Source organism: Podarcis pityusensis (assembly GCF_964106645.2).
Source record: "Podarcis pityusensis genome assembly, chromosome: 1".
Lineage (NCBI taxonomy): Eukaryota > Metazoa > Chordata > Lepidosauria > Squamata > Lacertidae > Podarcis > Podarcis pityusensis.
In genome coordinates this window covers 110,667,456-110,687,353 of record NC_138028.1, presented here as the reverse complement: position 1 = coordinate 110,687,353, position 19,898 = coordinate 110,667,456, and the positions used below count along the sequence as shown (strand labels likewise).

General features: G+C 43.9%; 1 protein-coding gene across 2 annotated transcripts in view; it reads right to left on the bottom strand.

The window, feature by feature from the left end:
- Window positions 1–853: 853 nt before the first annotated feature.
- CSRNP3 (cysteine and serine rich nuclear protein 3) overlaps window positions 854–19,898 on the bottom strand; it is a 98,112-nt gene continuing 79,067 nt past the window's right edge. The window contains exons 1-4 of one of the 2 annotated variants that reach the window (XM_080971227.1): window positions 13,591–13,907; window positions 9,680–9,976; window positions 7,494–8,537; window positions 854–883 (exon numbers count right to left, since the gene is read on the bottom strand). In XM_080971227.1, the coding sequence (XP_080827353.1) occupies window positions 869–883; window positions 7,494–8,537; window positions 9,680–9,976; window positions 13,591–13,899 (1,665 nt within the window). In that variant the 5' untranslated portion in view covers window positions 13,900–13,907 and the 3' untranslated portion in view covers window positions 854–868. Of the gene's footprint in view, window positions 884–2,841; window positions 8,538–9,679; window positions 9,977–13,590; window positions 13,908–19,898 lie in introns of those variants that run through there. The other variant, XM_080971228.1, reaches the window with a different exon arrangement.

Sequence of the window (19,898 nt, the reverse complement as noted above, 5' to 3'; positions counted from 1 at the left end):
GGAAATATTCTGAATCAAATGTTGTACTAAACTATTTAATAAGCTACTGGTATATCAGAGTGAGAGTGAGAGGGACAGGAGCTGTATGTTTCTTTAGCGTGCGCGCTCAAGGAGCGACGAGCAGGGAGGCAGCACACTCCTGGACAGACCCGACACGGGAACCCCAGAAGCCTCCTCTCGTGTAAGTGGCTCCTCTCCCGCTTTGCTGCTTTAAAGCGAGCTGAGCCCGGGAGGAGGGAGGGAAGGAGAGCCTGTCCCTCCCTCCCTCCTCCGCGGCTCGCTTTAAAGCAGCAAAGCTGGACAGGAGCCGCTTACACGGGTGTAAGCAAACCGGGAAGGAAGGGGAGCCATGGATCCTCCGCTCGCGACTGCAGTGGGATCCCGCCGCCGTCCATAGGCATTCACTCCATAAGACGCACAGACATTTCCCCTTACTTTTTAGGAGGAAAAAAGTGTGTCTTATGGAGCAAAAAATAAAGTATTTTGGACTTGATCTGATCCAGGAAAGACACTTTGCTTGTTTTCAGAGTTCCCTGTCATGGATAAGTTAAGCTCTACAGTTAAGAGATCTTGAATAATATACTCTTGCTTTGGAAATTTTAAAATGTATCAGTAGGCCATAGGGATTCTAGGAAAACCAAGATGGTAGACTATACAAGACAGGTTGGCCTACCCCTAATGCTGGGTTTGTACCACTCAGGATAAAAGTGCTATGTGGCCTTTTGAATGGGTGCATCTGGGTAAGACCTCATTAGTTTTGCAGATTTCCAAAGTAGTAACTCCCAGGCAGAGAAGAATGAACGCATGAATAGTTTGTAATTTTATCAGGACAAGTTATTTGTTGTTTACTGTTGTAATAATTGTTTTCTCAAAATTTTATCTTCTGTACCATGAAAAGAAATAAAAACAGTATTAAACTTTAAACGATTAAGATACCCCTTCCCCAGTACAAAAGAGGCAGTAATAGATGTAACGTAGAAACCTGATTTACTTTGTTGCAAACAAATAGACAATAAATATATATTGTACAATATATAGTAAAAATACAGCATAATACGAGTGCCACTAAGAAAAAAAATAACCTAATTTTAAGACTTATAAATGCTTATTTTGTAATATATACATTGCAGAAATAAGCCACAATAAATACATCAAATTACATGTCATTCATCATAAATACTGAAAATATAAATACAAGATACAGTTAAAATAAAAGATTACAGCATAAGGTCCAGGTTAAGTTTTGTCAAATGTTTTTGTTGCCTACATTACCCTTTTGGTATTTGTGAAGTTGCAACTTATAAAGCAAAATTAAATCAACACATGGAGGGAATAATGCCAATTATGGGTTTTGAGTTTTACATTAACATTCTATTCTCTTGCCATAAACGTCTTGGAAGAATGCCTGAGGAACAGAAAACTGGGAGCAAGTGACCTGGTCAGAGCAGGGGCCCACAGTAGCTGAGCCAAAGCTACCTTGCATAACACTAACCACCAGAGAGAGCCTTTGGGTGGTGGTGTGTAGCTTCTGTCTACAATGGCTAAGTTGAGAGACCCATCCATGGTGATTAAAAACCACCCTCATAAAAAGATAATCATGTGTATCTACCCTCAAATGTGTTAAGTTAAAGCAGCATTACGGTTATTTACAATTTTCAAGCAGCTATGAGAATCTACTTCTACATCTTAAAGCACGAGTTCTGATTTTTTGTTTTTCCTGAATTGGAAATACCATTGGACCCATGGCTGTATACACTATTTACTTTAATTCTTGAGAACATTCCAGATCAGAGTTACAGATGAACTTTGTGTTTTTCTTTCCATATATCATTGGCAATTGAGAAAGAAAAAAGAAGGGGCAGTAGATAGGGTAAGTCATACAGAGCTAATAATTGTCCAAAGCAAAGAGATTCCTCATTGGGTGAGTTTTCTTACATAAGGTATACACAGTGTGAATCAGTATAAGCTGCATCTCTCTAATAAAGTGCTGGGTCACACCTGTCCACACAATGCTTTCCTTTTTGAAAACCTTAATAGCAAAGTAGGTAAATGAAAGAAAGCAAGAGCAGTTCAGTTTCATTATGGTTAGTTCCAGGCTGTTGGGAGAGGAAGGGATTTTTCTTTACTATTTATGTCTTATCAAATTTCTAGTACCTAAGGTACTTTGCATGTGTTATTTTTACCAACTCCACCCCAAGTCTTTTTCCAAACGAAACACCTGTAACTTAGTCCACTGAATGAAGAATTACTGAATGAATGAATTACTTTGCATGGATGAGGTGAATATGGTAGCCATCTGAATCAATAGGTATGAAATAGTAAAAGCTTTAAATTCATGCTCCTATATTAATATTTCTTTTGGCTGTAAACAAATGAGTTTCAGGTCACCTAGGTACCTACCCTCAGAGGAAAAAAGTGAAAACACCCCATTAAATCTACATAGTTAAGGTTTTGGGGGGCAGTGAGGAAAGGCTATTTTCACCATGCATCGCAAATAAAATTTCCTAAATGGAATTTTGATGGACTGCCACTCCAACCCTACGGTTTTCTTAACAGACAGCTCAAGGAATAGCTTGCACTGCCGTAGATGAGGCATGGTCCTTTGCAGGTGGATAAGTAGACCACATTGGTTCTGTTCCCCTTTCCATATCCCCTCCCTCCTTTTTCAGTTATTACTGATGGTATTGTCTTCCATAGCAACTTACAAGAGTTGGGGCTGGAGCCTATGCTTATTCCTAAAAGACTTAACAGGTTGAGGCATGCTAGTCCTTTACACTAGCAGCAGGGGACACAGTGTTGCTCAGGTGTTGGCAGGTGATCCTAAGAGCTGCAGCATATCTATTTCGGAACTACGTATATTCCTTACAATGAAACTAAGCTTTCGGTCTTGCAGGGAAGCCCTCCTGCTTGCTAATGTAATATTTGGCACCTTACTCCCTCCTCCTTGGTATTACATTCTCTAGCAAATAGGGATATGTATAAACATAATCTTCGAGAGTTGCATTATCTATTTTGATCAGGATATGCATCTATATGAACAGAAAGCACTTGACTGTGCCATAGGATTTGTGCATCTCCCATTCCCACTAGGATTCATCTACTTGTGTCGAACAAGATTAATTCAGTTTAGGTTAGTTGCAAACTTGTGTGTTGTGTTCCATATTATCCCACATCCTTGTAGTCATGTTTTAAACATGGTTCTATTTTCCTGTGGAAATTAATGGGGAGGGGGAGAAAGGGAAATAATTGAGGACAAAAATAAATTTATCCAGCACATTGGGAATTTCCTGAACATTTTAAGAGCATTCCCTTATAATGTAAACTGAGTCATCTTGATCCAGTAAGAGCATCCTGTCCCTTTCACACTGGGTCCCATTCCCAGAAGGATGCTACGTGAAGAAAAATGGGATCCAGCATGGTTGTTCCATCTCACGTTTCATCCATCTGTGCATGGGGCTTGATGTAGAAAAGGCTTGTATTCTATGGCATGATTGTATCCTTGCAATCATTTCATTAGAGGCTATTTCTCCATGTGCTCTATCTGGTGTCTGGGGTAAAAAAAAATAAAACCTTTTGGTGACTTTGGGACGCACTGGATTACTGTAACTGAGAACGGCAGGCAGACTGGAAGACTTCAGGAAAGAACACTCCTGGCTGTATAAAAAAAATAAAAATAAAAATCCTGGAGCCAAATCAATCTGCTCTGCCCATCTTTAAAGATCAATAACACAACATGCAAGTGAGACATAATTGGCCAGGAAAGTGCTCCCAGTTGTTTTCCTTCTGGCCTGCTAAAATTAATGTGCGGGGTGATTTGTTATTAGATAGAAATAGGTATGACAATGTCTGTTTCCAATGGGGAATGCTGTGTTCCAACTTGCTGACTGGTACCTAAAATTAATGTGCATCAATGCATGTAAACTCAGCAAGATCATCTTCATTATCTGTATGGCCTAGAGAGCCATCACGAAAACTAAAGCAGAACATGCAAAACTTGTACAAAACACATTCACTGTTATTTGTCATTTAGTCACAACAAGCCATTTGGCACGTAAGGCTCACAGATATCAAACCAAGGGCTAACAATACAGGACGTACAGCACTTGTGTGAGCCACGGGAGTTCATTCCACCATCTCCCATGCATTGTGCTCCATATGGCAAAAAGAAATTGGATTTTTGGGGGTGGGTAGAGATTCGAACCAATCTGTGGTGCTGTAGAATGTGAGAGAGCTTCACATGGGAAGGAAGTTTGACTCCTTGCTAACATCCAAGTGACTCTGGGCCTTGCTGCGTGGCAGACGTTGATCCGGCTGCTTGAATTATGCAGGCTGGTAAAATAGTGAATAAAACTATTAAAGAAGCTTGATGCTTCATACAACTATGGCGTTTGCCCCCTTGGAGCATGAGCTGATTGACAGAAGGGCCATGTCACCCGCCCCAGGAGCAAGTGCTTAAAGGCAAACATTTACAGCCAATTTAGAAAGGCTGATTTAAGACAGTACCCTTAAGTCTACAGCAGGGAGCAAAATGTGTGCATGGCTGCACAGGGTATTTCTACATGATAGGTATAATCTTGATCGAAACTGGATATGGATATTAATTTTAAATGTTACTTAAATGTAAAATACTGTAGCAGTAAGTTCAGCTGATTCTTTTTATCACAGTGTTTGTCCAGTAAGGGTTTGTGTTCACCCGGCGCACAAAGGTGCTTCCTCAAGTCCCTTTTTAAAAGAACTGAATTATCCAAACGCAACAGGAAGTGATGTATTTTTTAGATAGGCGGTGCTCAAGGCTTTAAATTTAAAATTGCCCCTGCAGATGAAAGGATTATGTGTGGATAGCCTTATTAAATTGCCCTTTTCCAAAAAGTAGAGTTTTATATTATCTGTGGATATGGTAAAACTCTTGACTTGGCTGTTAAGTGGGAAAGACAGATGTTGGACTTTTGTAGTCCTAGGTTACACTCATAGGCATTGTTCTCACTATTGAATAAGAAATCTTAAAAACAATCTTTTCTATTAGCAGCCACCTGATTAGGGATTTCTGTGGTGTGCACACAGTGCTCTGCTGCCTGCAAGGATCCCCAGTTCACTTCAGAGGAGTTCACGTCTCCAGACTCCCATTTCTTTGCATACACACACCCGCTTCCTCCACAGATGTAAATGGAGAAGGCAGAGTCCACAGTAGCCTTGGCTTGAGCATAAATAGCAGAAAACAAAGAGGAGTGCAAAAGCTTGAGTCCTTTAACTGAACACCAGCAACTGCGGACATATTCCTGTTGATTTCAACCTCCTTTTGGATCAGGCCTTTAAAATATTGCTACAGTACCATAGGTGAAATCTTAAGTCACATTGGAGTGAATGGCTCAATGCCCCTAGAACCCTGTCTGTCTTCTATTTACAATGCAGTTGCTTTCTCAACACAAAGACTCCTCTTACCAGTGACTTACTCATATATCCAGAAATTGGCTAGAGAAAACCTGGATCATTCCCCCCCCCCTAATTTTTGCCTATATGACTTAAAAGTAAAATAAAATAAAAAAATTAAAAAACCTACCATCTAGCATACCTTGAAGACTTTCCATAGCCTCCACAAGTAAGGGGAGGCCCTAAAGTGCATTAGTTAGCTGTATATTTGCAGGGCAACAAAGAGCCAGAGTTTTCATCCTGAAAGTGAACATGAGATACACAATGCACCGAAAGGTAGTTGCAACTAAATTCTACTGAAAGAATTGAAGATGAGGTCCCGTTGATTTCACTGGTTCATCAGGCTAGTTTTCTATTAACCATAGCAATCCAGATGGCCTGTTAATTTGAGCATTCATCCTGATTTGTTTGCGGGGAGATTAGAAAGCATTGGCTTTTTAAATGAACATTCATTCTGATACGCTTGTGCAGAGGTTAGATAACAGTGTTATCCCACACTTTCCTTACTGCAAAAAGGGCTGATGTTTGGAGGGCGGGTTGTTGCATGAAACCTGTCAACAATTACGACTGTGCACCCTGGTGTGTGATTGAATCCCACCCCAAAACAGTGACAATCTGACATGTTCATGTGGCCACTGTAGGTAATGGGGAGTCTGTGTGCATGGGGCTAATGGAGAGCAAGGGTGGTGTTGTGTAGTGGTTAGAGTGGGCAACTCCCAACTCAGTCACAAAATCAACTAGGTGCCTGTCTTTAAAATACCTTCCAGGATTACTGAGAGAATAAAATGGGTAAGGGGAGAACCATGTGCTCCAACCTGTAAACCTAAAAAATGTAAGAAATTAAAGTCTCTCTGGGGGTTTATTTTTGGGTGGGGGGTGGGGTGTCACTGGAGGTCCCGTCCCTATGGTACATACTACTAAAGAAGCAGTGGTTGTACTACTATGATAATATATGTTACATCATGGGTCCAATGGCAAAAAAACAAACCTGTGCCTCTGGGAAGTGGAGCGCAGGAAGATGTGAAGAGCAGCTAGATTCTGCATGTATTTAATAGTGTTCATTTCCTTACGTAGCTTTTGGGTAGAAAACTGAGCAACAAATGAAATGCCCAAAAGAAAATAAACGCATGAACCAGTCACAACTAACTTTTGGTGACTTGTGCCCAGCTTCCTTTATTTTCAAGGGATGTTGGTGCCAGTTAAAACCAAAAACCAGAGGATTGTCCTATATTTCACCTTCCTAGCAATTATAGATGCCTATGAGTGCAGTTCAGAAGGTGGAGCTTGTGCACGCCCTTCATTCATTTTATAGAGATGGGGCAGGAACGCCCCACCCGTGTTGCTGAAACGAGCGAATCATGCCTAGCAGTGGTACTTCCTGGACTGCCCCCAGCTTACAAGTATGACTGGAGGCTAGGGCACTTCAAATAACATAATTCAATGTCAGCTTCAGACGTGGTCACAAAATATTTATATAATTTTCCTTATGAAATTTGAAGTGGCTGTGCTGTGCTGCTCAAATGTTCAGCTCCAAAGAACATGCTGTTCATTTTTTATCAAGACATGAGTACTAAGCTACAATAAATAAAATATACATTACCAAACAATTCAGGGGCGGTTTTTTTGTACAGTAATCACATCTACATTTAAAAAGTCACCATCTCTTCAAATATGTGTGACAATTTTGTACTCTAAACATGACGTTTCCAAAGTAAAATTTTCATTGTCTTGTACTGGTCTGATAATACAAAGGGAAGCTTTGAGTCTCGATAGGCCAGCTTCACGTTGTTTAACAGGTAGGCGACTATTTATTATTATTATTTAATCTAGGTATTTTCTATCAAAAGACCATTTGATTTTCCCCCCCCCCCACGCTTTTAAATTTTAACTTTTTACATGAACTGCCCTTGTGCAATAGCCTAAACCAGAAGAAATATTCAAAACACTAACCACAGTCTTGTCCCCTTACCTCTATTGCTAAGAGGGGGGAGAGATTGGTTCCAGGGAATTAAAACAGAGTGCAGTTAAATATAGGGATTCTGTCCTAAAATAATTTAAACAGGTACCGTTTCCATGACAGGCGATTTGATACACTCTTCATGCAGTCTGCTCTTTTCTGAGAGGCTGAGCGAATTCTCAGCGGGATGCTCTGGGAGGTGAGTGCCGCCATTCAAAGCAGAAACAAATCCATCTTGAGAAGGACTTTTCAAGTATGAGGGAAAGTCCACTTGGGAGTGTCTTGGCCTATGCTCAGCGTATAGGCTACTACACGGAACAGTGCCGTCGCTCTCCGAAGACGAGCAGCAAACTATGACGGACGGGTTTGAAGGAGGATAAAGCGAGCCGCTATAACTTTCCTCTGATTGCCGTGTGTAGTCCACAAACTGTTCTGAAGCTGGATTATAAGGCACCAGAGAAAGATTACCATTCTTAACTGTATCCCTTTCAGAGTAAGCCTCACGCATCTGGCTAGGAGTGCCAGGGCTGTGGTTCTCTATTTGGTAATAAAGCGCTGAGGAGTTGCCATAGTAGGAGGAAGCCTTGGAGTGAGTCTCGTGCATGGCGGTGCTGTCGGAGTAGCAGAGGACCGAAGGAAGAGCTTGCACCATGTCGCCATGAGCACCCAAGCCTTCCACAAAGTCATCCACCTTTTCCTCGTCGTCATCCTCATCGTCATCTTCTTCCTCTTCCTCATCTTCATCTGTTTCACTGGGTGCTAAACTCTGGGTGCTGGAATCTGTAACCCCGCTACAAAAGCTGCTAGCGTCTTCCTCCTCCTCTTCCTCCTCCTCCTCTCCTGGGCAGTCCAAGTCATCGGCCGACTGCAAGTGCATCACGCCAGCCCGAGATTCTGCTTCAATCTCAAAGTTATCCGGGACGGAATATTCTAGCGGGTGGGCTGTGGGGCCCATAGAGCTGCTGTGAGCGCTTATCTCGCCGTGGCAACCGTTCAGCGCAGAGACTTGCTGCTCTCTGCTCTTCTCCAATTCAAGTTTCATTATAGTGTGCAAAAAGTGAGTCCGAACGCGGATGGGGTTAAATTCAATTCTACCTGCCGTATTGCTACATCCTTCTTTAGTGCAACCACATGGGAAAGACATACGATCCACCTTTAGGAAAGAGACCATGGATTAACTAAGGGTCTGAAGGAGGAACTCTATAGTGCAGAACCTTGCCAAGCTAGAAATTGGCAGTAAAAGCCAGGAGCTATATTCAGGAAAGCTGCCTCAGATATATGGTCAAAGGGGTGATATGGAAAATAAATGATTTACATTAATTTTAAAATGCCCAGTCCATTATATTGCATCTTGCGGAAATAAATCCACAGCAGGGGGACATTGGAAAGGAAGAATCTCAAAATTGGTTGCTCCATAAAGGACACCAAAGGTAAAGGGACCCCTGACCATTAGGTCCAGTCATGACTGACTCTGGTGTTGCGGCGCTCATCTTGCTTTATTGGCCGAGGGAGCCGGCGTACAGCTTCTGGGTCACGTGGCCAGCATGACTAAGCCACTTCTGGCAAACCAGAGCAGCGCACGGAAACGCCGTTTACCCTCCCGCTGGAGCGGTACCTATTTATCTACTTGCACTTTGAGGTGCTTTTGAACTGCTAGGTTGGCAGGAGCAGGGACTGAGCAACGGGAGCTCACCCCGTCGCGGGGATTTGAACCGCTGACCTTCTGATCGGCAAGTCCTAGGCTCTGTGGTTTAACCCACAGCGCCACCCGCGTCCCTTAAAGGACACCAAGGGCAACGTAAATGTAAAACGGCTGATTGCTTGCTAATAGGAAAGCAATCAAGATTGGTCCTTGGGGGTTTCATACTCTTTTCTAGAGCATGAGTCCCCCCGTCCGCACTCTGCTGGACCCAAATGATCTCAACTGTTATGTTACCATAGCTGTCAACCATGGTTACACTTAACCAGGCTTAGGACTCATTATCAGAAGCCATGACTTATGAGAACCCTATTTATGCTGCTCCCCTATAGCAAATGGATGGGTGGGTGCTGCCACTCATCTGGCCTCCTAACAGCATAGTTGCTGTTGCATACTGAGATAGGCATTATAAAACGACTCCTAGGATTTCCTATCACTGGGGGAAGTATGAAAAATACATTAGGAATATTTGAATGGCGGGGGGGAGGGAGGAGGATGCCAGTGGGTTTTTAAAAAACCAAATACCTGTAAGTATACTTTGGCTTCCCCTCGTTCCCCCAGGCCCCTTTAAGACTGTACCTGAGTTCAGTTCTCACCTGGCATTTTATGCCTGCAAGGCTGCAGGTACACGTTTCTGGGTCACAAAAGACTCGACAGTCACAGCCGCAGTCCTCCCTTGACAGGCGAATGGCTCGCAGCTCGTGTTTTTCTTCTACGTCAATCTTCTTGACCCCGGAGGCTCTCAGGAGTGCCCTTCGCTTTTTTGTTGGCAGAGGCTGTAGAAAGAAGTACTCGTCTACTTCTGTGTTATCTAGATCTATATCATCGTCGGAAATGTCGTCCAGTGTCAAAGTGTTTGCTTCCTCGGACTCCACGGTGCCGTTCTTAGTCATCTGCAACACAGAGCCATGAAAAAGCGTGTGGAGGATTCATTGAGAAGAAGAGCCATTCTCAGCTCGAAAACAGTTAACAAGGGCAATAAACCCTGTTTTTATCATGAAAGGCTATACAGTGGTACCTCGGGTTAAGAACTTAATTCGTTCTGGAAGTCCATTCTTAACCTGAAACTGTTCTTAACCTGAAGCACCACTTAGCTAATGGGGCCTCCCACTGCTGCCGCACAATTTCTGTTCTCATCCTGAAGCAAAGTTCTTAACCCGAGGTACTATTGCTGGGTTAGTGGAGTCTGTAAACTGAAGCGTCTTAAACCTGAAGCGTCTGTAACGCGAGGTACCACTGTATGAACATGGCTTTCAACCAGTGCTTTTTTTCTGGGGGGGACACAGGGATACGCATACCCCTAAACATTTTGTGAATCTAAGTTTGGCCTCATTGAGGGGCAGTATTTCAATATGAGTAGGAAAATGAGAGTACCCCTAAACATTTTTTTTAGGGGGGGGGGAGCACTGCTTTCAACTAAGGAGCTCCTGGCATGGAAGTGGGCGGGCTTGTTCCAGTGCTTCTTACTGTTTTTGAACTTACCAACTTATGGCACTGCCCTATATAGTGTGAGACCATTTATCCTTCTATCCCAGTATTATCTATCTGAACCGGCAGCAGCTTTTAGCATTCCTAACTCCTAGTACCAGCCACTTTTCCTAGGTGAGGCTACAGACAATCCGTGATGGAAAGCATCGAATTTGTCACGCAAAAGAGGGGAAAGAAAGGCTCACGGGAGTATTGGCAACAATCTAAGTGGCAGGGCACTTTACTTTCAGAAACCTTCCATTCTAATGGAATTGATCCTCAACCTAATGTTAATCTCCAGCTTTGTTACTGCAGTAGTAGCCATCTTGTTTTGCCTTATCTATGACATACTGCAAAGGTCCTCTGAGACCTGAATTGTGCCACGAATGAAGAAATCAGTGATGTGGGGCAGAAAATGTTCCTGTTTCACGAGTTCCTTTGCAACAAGGAACGGATGCCAATTGCAAATATGACGTTAGGCAAACTTAGCAGGTTCAAAGCTTTGTTTACGGAATACAAGCAAAATAAGTGCTAAATTGTATCTGTCTGGTGGTAAAGGTCCTTAATTCCCCAACCCTTCACAGGCCAATTTTGACAATCGCCTTTCAATCCAAGAGCATAGATGTAACCACTGATAGCTGGTCGGCAGGTACAACTGATTGGCGCTGGGAGTGTGCCTGCAATGGAGCATGCTCAGCTTTGCGCCCCTGGTAACTGAGCTTTCGCCCTTCATTTGAGAAAGTGGCTTGAATGCAAACTGCTTTGGAACTGAGCAAACACGCCCCCCAAGCTGCACTAGGGAGTTCTCCCACCAGGAACTGTCTAGTGCGGAAAGCCCAGTGTGGCTTCCTGTCAGTGTGATAGGGACCCCCACTTGCAAATAAACTTTAGGCTGCCGATTGTCCCTTTGAGGCCACGTTCGCAACTGCCCCACACCTGCCATTGTATGTGACAACAACCTTGAAGACCAAATTGACAGGCATAATTTTGCCTGTGACTGGAGGCTCCCTACAGCTGCTCTACAGCAGCAGAAAATTTTCCTATGCAAATTTAAACTAATCTGCATAGGAACCCCCCCCCCAAAAAATATTAAAGACTGCATATTAATACACCTTCTGCTACATATTTGTATTCAGCCTTACATAGCCTGAGACCTCAGAGATAGTAGGCAAAACAACACCATCTGTACACAGGAGTACTCTTGAGAACCCCAAGGTTTGCAGAAATTCTACTAATCTTTAGAAAAAGAAAACCACTAAGTAGGAAGGGAACCCCGAAAAAGAACCCAATGAAGGCAGAGCATGCTCAGTGGGCATGGAATGCTGACTGACTGTTGATGGGAGGTGGAGGTGGAATGTCCATAACAGGAGCACTTCATACTGCAAACGTTTATTGGAGGCCCCACATGTAACTGCATGCTCTGCCATAGCTTCTTTGATTCTGCAGAGCCACAGACTAAACGGAACAACTAAGCTGGGCAACAGCATCTACTTCCACTGTACAGCTCGCTCTGAGACCCTTGTCTCACAGACAGCACCATGTACTTCTTTGAAACGTGTAAAAATATTTTTGACACAAAGGTGAACCAATGTTCTGCTCTCTTTCCAACCAAGTGGCCAGCAGGTGGCGCTCTCAAACAACCTGCAGCTGACTAGGGACTGTGCACTATGTGCTTTAAAAATCAACAATAGGCCTTTTTCTGTTTCAAATGTGGTTTTAAATCATGAGTGGGGTGGGCAAATGTTGCTGGACTCCCAACTTCCATCACCCTTAGCAGTTCACCATTCTGGCTGGGACTGATGCTGCTTGGAGCCCAATGACATTTGGAGGGCTCCAGGTTCTCCACCAAAATACATTTTGTACTCTTACTCATTTGTTTGTTTTAAGCAGAGCTGCATAAAACCTGTTTTTATCCATCTTCACTAGAAGGAAGGTTTTTGAGTTGTTATTTTCATCTATGCTAATTATTTCCTTTTGTATTAATTTTGTATAGTGTCGGTTTTTGTTTTGTTTTGCTTTTTAAGCTGCCTAGAGCACTGATGGGAAGCCATGTACATATCACCACTGCGACCATCATCTTGTAATAACCCATTTCTCGCCTGCTTTGCTCCTAACACTGCCAGCGCGATCCCAAGACATGTGGGATGTGGTCTGCTTTGCCCACTCCCCTTCACAAGGACAGAGTTGAGGGGGTGAGTTTGCAGTCAGTTTTGACTCTGATCTGGATGTGATCTGCTTTCAAATCAGCCGAACTGAGTGCTTTAAATACTGCTGCAACCACCTGCTCAATCTGGAGTGCCTCTGTGGCGCTTAAGCAGACAATGCGAGTCCAATATGGCCCACTGGCCATGTATGGTGACTTGTCTTCATGTGTGTGTATTTGCCAGTAGCCTGGGACCATAAAAAAATAAGAGATTGCTCAAGTCCCAGACAAACAATATGAGACACAAAATTTTGCAGAGACAGTCAGTAGCATCATCTCTCTGAACGCCAGGTGTGTCCAGTACCTGTAAGCTCTGACTGGGCATGAGAAGGAACACATAAACAGATTGGTGCAGGACATGCTTCAGTCAGAGTCACCTGCAGGTAGATACCATACAGAACACATATAAAATGGGTTCCAATATTTTATCCGGCAGCCTCATCCCACATTACCCAGATTCCTAACACAAAGCAGCGCTTCCTTAAAATAACCAGCCAAAATCTCTTGTGCAGAACAATCGGCACTAAGCAACTTGGCTAACCATATTTAAATTTTGATCAAAGCGAGAACTTTGATGGGGGGAAATGAATTGCCATCGTATCTGCATAGCAGGAAGGAAGCTGTCGCCTTAAAGAGCTCAGGTGGAAGCCTATTACAAATCTGATGAGTTAATGTGGGAAACCGGGAAGATGCCAGCTTCCTTGGGGCAATTGACGTGCAGCCATGTTAGAAGCGGAGACGCAATCTTGCCAAGGATGTAAGTGCGGCAATTCCTCTGTTTCCTGCTTCTTGCCCACACGGTAGAGAGGCAAAGCAGTTCGCTAGCCTTGTCCTTACCTTGAGCTTTAAAGAATTCAGTTTCTCCTCCCTGAGATGCTCTCTCAACATCTCTCGGTGAAGCCTCTCTTGCTCCATCGCAAATTCCCCCAGTGTGTACTGGCGCACACTGTTGTGACGTGTGGACATGCCCAGGGTGCTTCCTCCTTGGCTGGGGACGCTTGTGAACCCTTGCCTCCTTGTGAAGTAGTACACGGTAACGCAGTTAAAATGAACATTCTTCGTCCTCTTCCGCTTCTCTCTTTTCAGAATCGATGATGCTGCAAAGAAAGAAGGTGACCAGCTTAGAATGAAAACCGTTCTCACCATTTCACAAATTCTCAGCAGTGGGGTTCCCCAGGCCAGCTGGTGCTGAGCACCTCTGCCTGGGGGAATCAGGGATGAGGAAGGAGTGCTGGTGGGAGGAGAAGGCATGAGTGCAAGTTGTGTGTGCCTCCACACACACAACCGATTTCCCATGTGGGGAGAGGGAGTTATTCCCATTCTCGGCCTTCCTCGCTCTGTGCAGTTAATTGGGTGGAGAAGCTGGCCTGTTGCCAGTTTCCTTCTCTCTCCCTTCCATATCAGCATACATGCTTAATTTGGCATTCAACTTATTTTCATTCATTTTCATTATTGTTATTAGCATATAGTGCTACTGCCACATTTAGTCAATTCATTAGTTTTGTTAACGGATCAAAAACATTCTGAAAGGCTAACAAACTACCCCTTCCCCCCAATCAACGGGGAAGTAGATTTATAGCCGTCTTAAGTTATTTTTAGCAATCCTTAATACAAAACTGACATTTTCAAAAAGGCTTTCATTCCGTGTGAAAACAGGAACTGCCTGTTCAAAGACAATACCTGATGTGACATGTTGAATTCACACATCACAACAAAAGAGTATCGGGGGTTGGTTGGTTTTGGTTTGTTTTTGAACTGCTTTCTCATGTGCCTATTTAGGCAGGGTTAATGGATTACTCAGCTTAAACTCTTAGGACTCCTTGGTCAATTAATCAGGTGGTAGTCAATGTTGCTGTTAAAAGTTTTGCTGCAGTGCAGTTCCTTCAATGTTCATTGCACTTTCCAGAGCAACTTTAATTTGTTTCCAATCTCAATTTCCGATCTTAACTGTGGAACAATGCGAAGACAACAAAGGTGTTGCGAAAGACATTCAAAGGTGTTCCAGTAAAAGCAGGCACTGCTTCTCTTACGAGACAAACCTAACTGCTTATTTTTATATAAAGCAGAATAGAGGCCTAGAACCCCTAACCATATAGCCAGCCATCTCAGAGGTAACAACAACACGGAGGTTCTTCTTCCCATACTGTCTCTAGGAACCAGGTGCCGGGAGTTAGGACAGGAAGACTTAAATACCCTGGGAGTGGACCTTAGGAAAGCCTATTTCCTCCTGGGGGCACCTGCTCTCCAAGCCTGTCTGCCATTGACCAATTTAACAGGAGCCAGATTTCCAAGCTGGCGAAGGGAGCCAACACTTGCCCACCGGAAGTGAAAACCCTGTCAGTCCTGGTTTCCATCAGGTGCCAGTGAAAGGAGGCATTGCCAACCTGCCGCACCCATTAGGGCAAGTGGACTTACTTATTTTTACACATCTGTAAGTTGCATTTCCATTAAAAATATAACAAGACAGAATACAACAGATAAAAGCAAAATCAACAAAGATATCCATAAAACATAAGAAGCTAGACAGTCCTTAAGGGACTTTGACCCCAAGTTGTTTAAGACATTATGAATTAACAGAAGTCCCTTGAACATGGCAGCTCTCTTAGTGGTGGGGTAACATATTGCCAGTAATCTGGTCCTGTGAGCAGTCTGCACAACTGTGGACCAGATAAAAGGGTAATCCCCACATAAAGCACAGCTATCAAGCCTTCAGGCAGTGCCAATGCATGGGCCACTGTGGTCAGGCTGTCACCGTTCAGGAAAGGTTGCAGCTGGCAAACCACCTGAACCTGGTAAAAGTCACTCCAGAGCACAGAGGTCAACTGGGACTCTAGTGACAAAGATGGATCAAGGAATACCCCAAAAATGAACACCTGCTCCTCCTTCAAAGAGAGTGCCATCCCATCCAGAACAGGCAGCTAATCTATCTCCTGGACATGGAAACCTCCAACCCACAAGGCCTCCCTCTTTATAAAGGTAAAGGGACCCCTGACAATTAGGTCCAGTCGTGGCCAACTCTGGGGTTGCAGCGCTCATCTCACTTTATTGGCTGAGGGAGCCGGTGTACAGCTTCCGGGTCATCTGACCAGCATGACTAAGCCGCTTCTGGCAAACCAGAGCAGTGCATGGAAACGCCGTTTACCTTCTTGCCGGAGCGGTACCTATTTATCTACTTGCACTTTGACATGCTTTCGAACTGCTAGGTTGGCAGGAGCAGGGACCGAACAAGGGAGCTCACTTCGTCGCAGGGATTTGAACCACCAACCTTCTGATCGGCAAGTCCTAGGCTCTGTGGTTTAACCCACAGCGTCCCTATCTTTATTTAGCTAACCAACATAAAACAAACAAACACAGGGCTTTCTTAAACCTCAAGTAACTTGGATTGGCTAATTAAGGTTTAAGCAATGGAAACATTATTACCTGCCTAGTGAGTATCTTGCCCCATGTTTTCACAAACCGATTACTCTCTCATGGCATATCTTGTGCATGAGAAATTAATGCCAGAGGCCTGCCACACAGTGATGCTATTTAAGTAGCACGAATGCACGATGTGTGTTTGTCTTGTTTCATTCATTCCTTCATCTCTCCCATGTGCTGCACAAAAAGGTAGACTTGTCGTCATGCAGTTGTTACATCAGAAATAAATCAACCTGTCAGGAGCATAGTTTTCCTACATTCATCACACAGGCTGTGTAAACACCAGACCTTTTAAAAGGCATTCAAAGCACATACCCAGACCCCAAGAATTCTGGGAACTGCAGTTTGTTAAGGGTGTGAAGAGTTGCAGGTTTGTGGAGGACAAATTACAGTTCCCAGGATTCTTGGATGTGTGCTTTGAATGTGTTTTAAAGGTCTGGTGTTTATCCCTTTCTCATGCATTCGAACATACTTTCTAGGCAATGCATACTGATTTTGAAAAGAGCGCCTTAAATAAAACAAAACAGCTCCTTAAATGCGTTATCCCTGCTGTGCAGCTGGTCCAGACAGAGATACCTCATGCTGGAATTCTGAATGCTTTTGTTTCCCCACAAAGAAGCAGGCCGTTGTTAGCCTGCAGTGTAGAATATTAACCGCGCACACGCATTAGCTGCTTGACTCCTGAAGATATGACAGGAGCCTGCCTGATTTACTGGGAGACGGCAGTAGGAGACTGGGGGGGAAACTAGATGATGAGTTATGGCTGTGCAATTTAGGTGCAACAGTTGCACAGGTATGATGGGAGAACAGTAATGGTCAGAAGGGAGGAACTGAGATGGTCATAAAAGATGCTGACAGCCTTTGTAACATGAGGCCATATATTTAACAGCAATAAGGCACAACAGGACGTGTGAGCTGGTTAAAAACTCTTCTGTCTCAGGCAATTAGAGCCATTTGGCCTTCAGGCCCTTCTTGCTGCCACACATCCACAGGGAGCAATACCAGGTTTTTTTAATCTTAGGCGATAGATGGGTTTCAACCCATCATGTTATTGGGGCAGGGGTGAGGTGGGACCTGTGACCAGTCAGTGAGTAAAAGAAAAAGGAAAATCACAATATTTTTCTCAAACTGTGTTCAGGGAAGGAACTCTGTGGTTCTTTAAAAGATCATCAGGGACACCTGAGTGAAAGGGTCAGTAATGATGGATTTGTGTCCCTGAAGTTGTGAGGCCCAACGGTCTTAGCCAGTTTCCAGTGCAGTTAGTGTGTGCACCTCTGAACATGCTGCAGAATTCTCTGCAAGGCTTAAAGCTGGGGTTGGGGATTATGATGTTGCTGATATTTGTCACCATCCACCTGTCCTGGGAGACAATGGAAGAGTGCACCCTTGGGGGTGAATTTAAACTATTGGGAGAGTTACAGCGCCTGCTGTGGCCGTAAAGACCGACATGGGAGACACATGTTTTGCTGCAGCTGGGGCAGAAGAAGGCATCAGGTTGTGCTGATGCAGGTATGCCCTGGCAATTCTTCTCTCTGAGCTCCTCCCGGTGGTCATTCCTCCTCTGGTCACTGCTGTGGATATACAACCTGATTGTCTCCAGGCGCTGCAGTCATCTGCAAGGGATTCCCACATGGCAAGTTTAATGTTGCCAGCCTTCAAGACTTGCTTGCAGACATCTTTGTTGGTCTGCCAATGGGCCTGGTGCCTGTAGTTTGCTGGACTACAGTTCCCATTATCCCTGACTATTGGTCATGCTGGCTGGGGCTAATGGGAGCTGGAGCTCAACAGCAGCAAGATAAATGGCTACAGATTCCTTGCTACCGGCTTTAAGGTTCCATGAGAGACAAGTCAGCATGGAAGAGGTTCCCTTCCATCATGCTCTCAACAGATGCTTCCATTCATCTTTGGTGCTTCCTGTTCCACACCACGAGTCCCTTCATTTGTGGCTCTTCAGTGACCCCATCCATACCAAGGCCATCACACTACCTAGCCCAAACCTGGTAACAAAAGTGAGCCAGGTATGAAATAATCAATGTAACTTTCTCTTGTGAACATGAAACTGCCCAACACAATGACAACATGAGATGGAATATTATCTCTAGATACGATTAGTGCAGAAAAACACTGGCCGCTTTCTTTATTACCTTTTAGACCTCTAGCACTGCTAAAGCCTAGGACTTCTGGAAACGGAAACAGAATACCTTTCTACCAAAAACACAATCTTTTTCCTATAGGAAGCAATTATAGATCTGTTTCATTTATACCTCCAGGTGGCCTGTTTTATTAGCTTCATAAATAACTGAGTACACTATCACAGAGGGCCTATATTACTTTACAGCCATTATTTCATTGCTTTTATTTTTTAATTGCGACCTGGAACATTATTAATACACATTTGCTCCCATTCAGCAAGGGACAGCCAAGTGAGGAAGCAGGCATCATCTGAAGGCACAGCTGAGGTGCATCCTTATTGCTACATGTGGCAAATCAACAGCCTAGGAGAAAAACAGGATCAACCCTCTTCCAAGTCACGAAAGCTTCCTGCCTGATTGCATGGAAAGCCTGTTTGCCACAGGCGAGTGACCAGGGACAAAACTGTCTTACCAGAATCTGGCCATTTGTTTGGATAAGAGCTGAAATTGGCACAGAATGTGTTCCTTGTTAAGTATGAAGCTCCAGGTTTTATCTCCAAATAAAGCATCTCCTAGATCATCCCCTGATTTTATATCCTGCTCTTGCACAAGGTTCTCAGTGGTCTCCTGTCCAGACTGCTGAGTGGTTTCACACACGATTAGCTCCAGTAAGGCGACAACATCTGGTGTTTCCAGCCCATCAACTAGGCTCTATCCTGTGTCAATTCTGAGTGAGATGCCTCTCTGAGACTTAGAGATCCAATGTGACCTTTAGTTGGTCTTCATGTGAGGAAACTCCTTACGCATAATCTTGCTTAAGCAAATTCTACCAAGCTTTCCAAAAATAGATCACGGAATTCCACCGGCGGGTGGAGGTGGGGGGGGGGTCTCGGCTCAGTTAAAAATAAACCGATGCTGTGAATGGAAAGCATGTTTGCCTTGTTTGCAAAAAAGAAAATGGGGTGGGGGCGAGAAAAAGTAGCATAAATGACATGTCAAGTCTTTTAATCTTTTTCAAGCACCATTTCTACTGTAAAAAGAAGTTACTCAGTTACTAAACATAAATAAATTGAGCTTTCGCTGGCTGGAATCCAAAGTGTAAGCACTTTCCTCAGCAGTCTCAGCTATTCTCCTCCTGTCAAAGGCACATTAAAATAAATGTGAGCCATATGGCTCCGCAGCAGAGTACCCGCAGGTTTACAACCAGCAGGGCAATGCAATTCGTTTACTGCCATCAGAGAAATATTTTAGGGAGAGGGGAAGTCTCAAGGCAAGAGAATGTAGCACAGAGCAGCCCATTTCTTTTTCCTTTTGTTTTTTAAAGCAACGTGGCGGACGACAAGGCTATTCTTAAAGCCACTAACCCATTTTCCTGCTTTTTGATGTATTCTCAGTGCTGTGCTGGAACATTCTAATAAAAAGGATTAACCCCATTCTACACCCACGCCCTGGATTTCCCACATAGTATTCATCAAGTCTTAACAAGATAGGACTGTCAAGTGTAATTCATCATCGCGGTAATCCAGGTCAAAACATCACTTTTCCAAAAGGCCCACTTTTAACAGCCATCCTAGAAAGCAAAGCCAGACGAAAGGC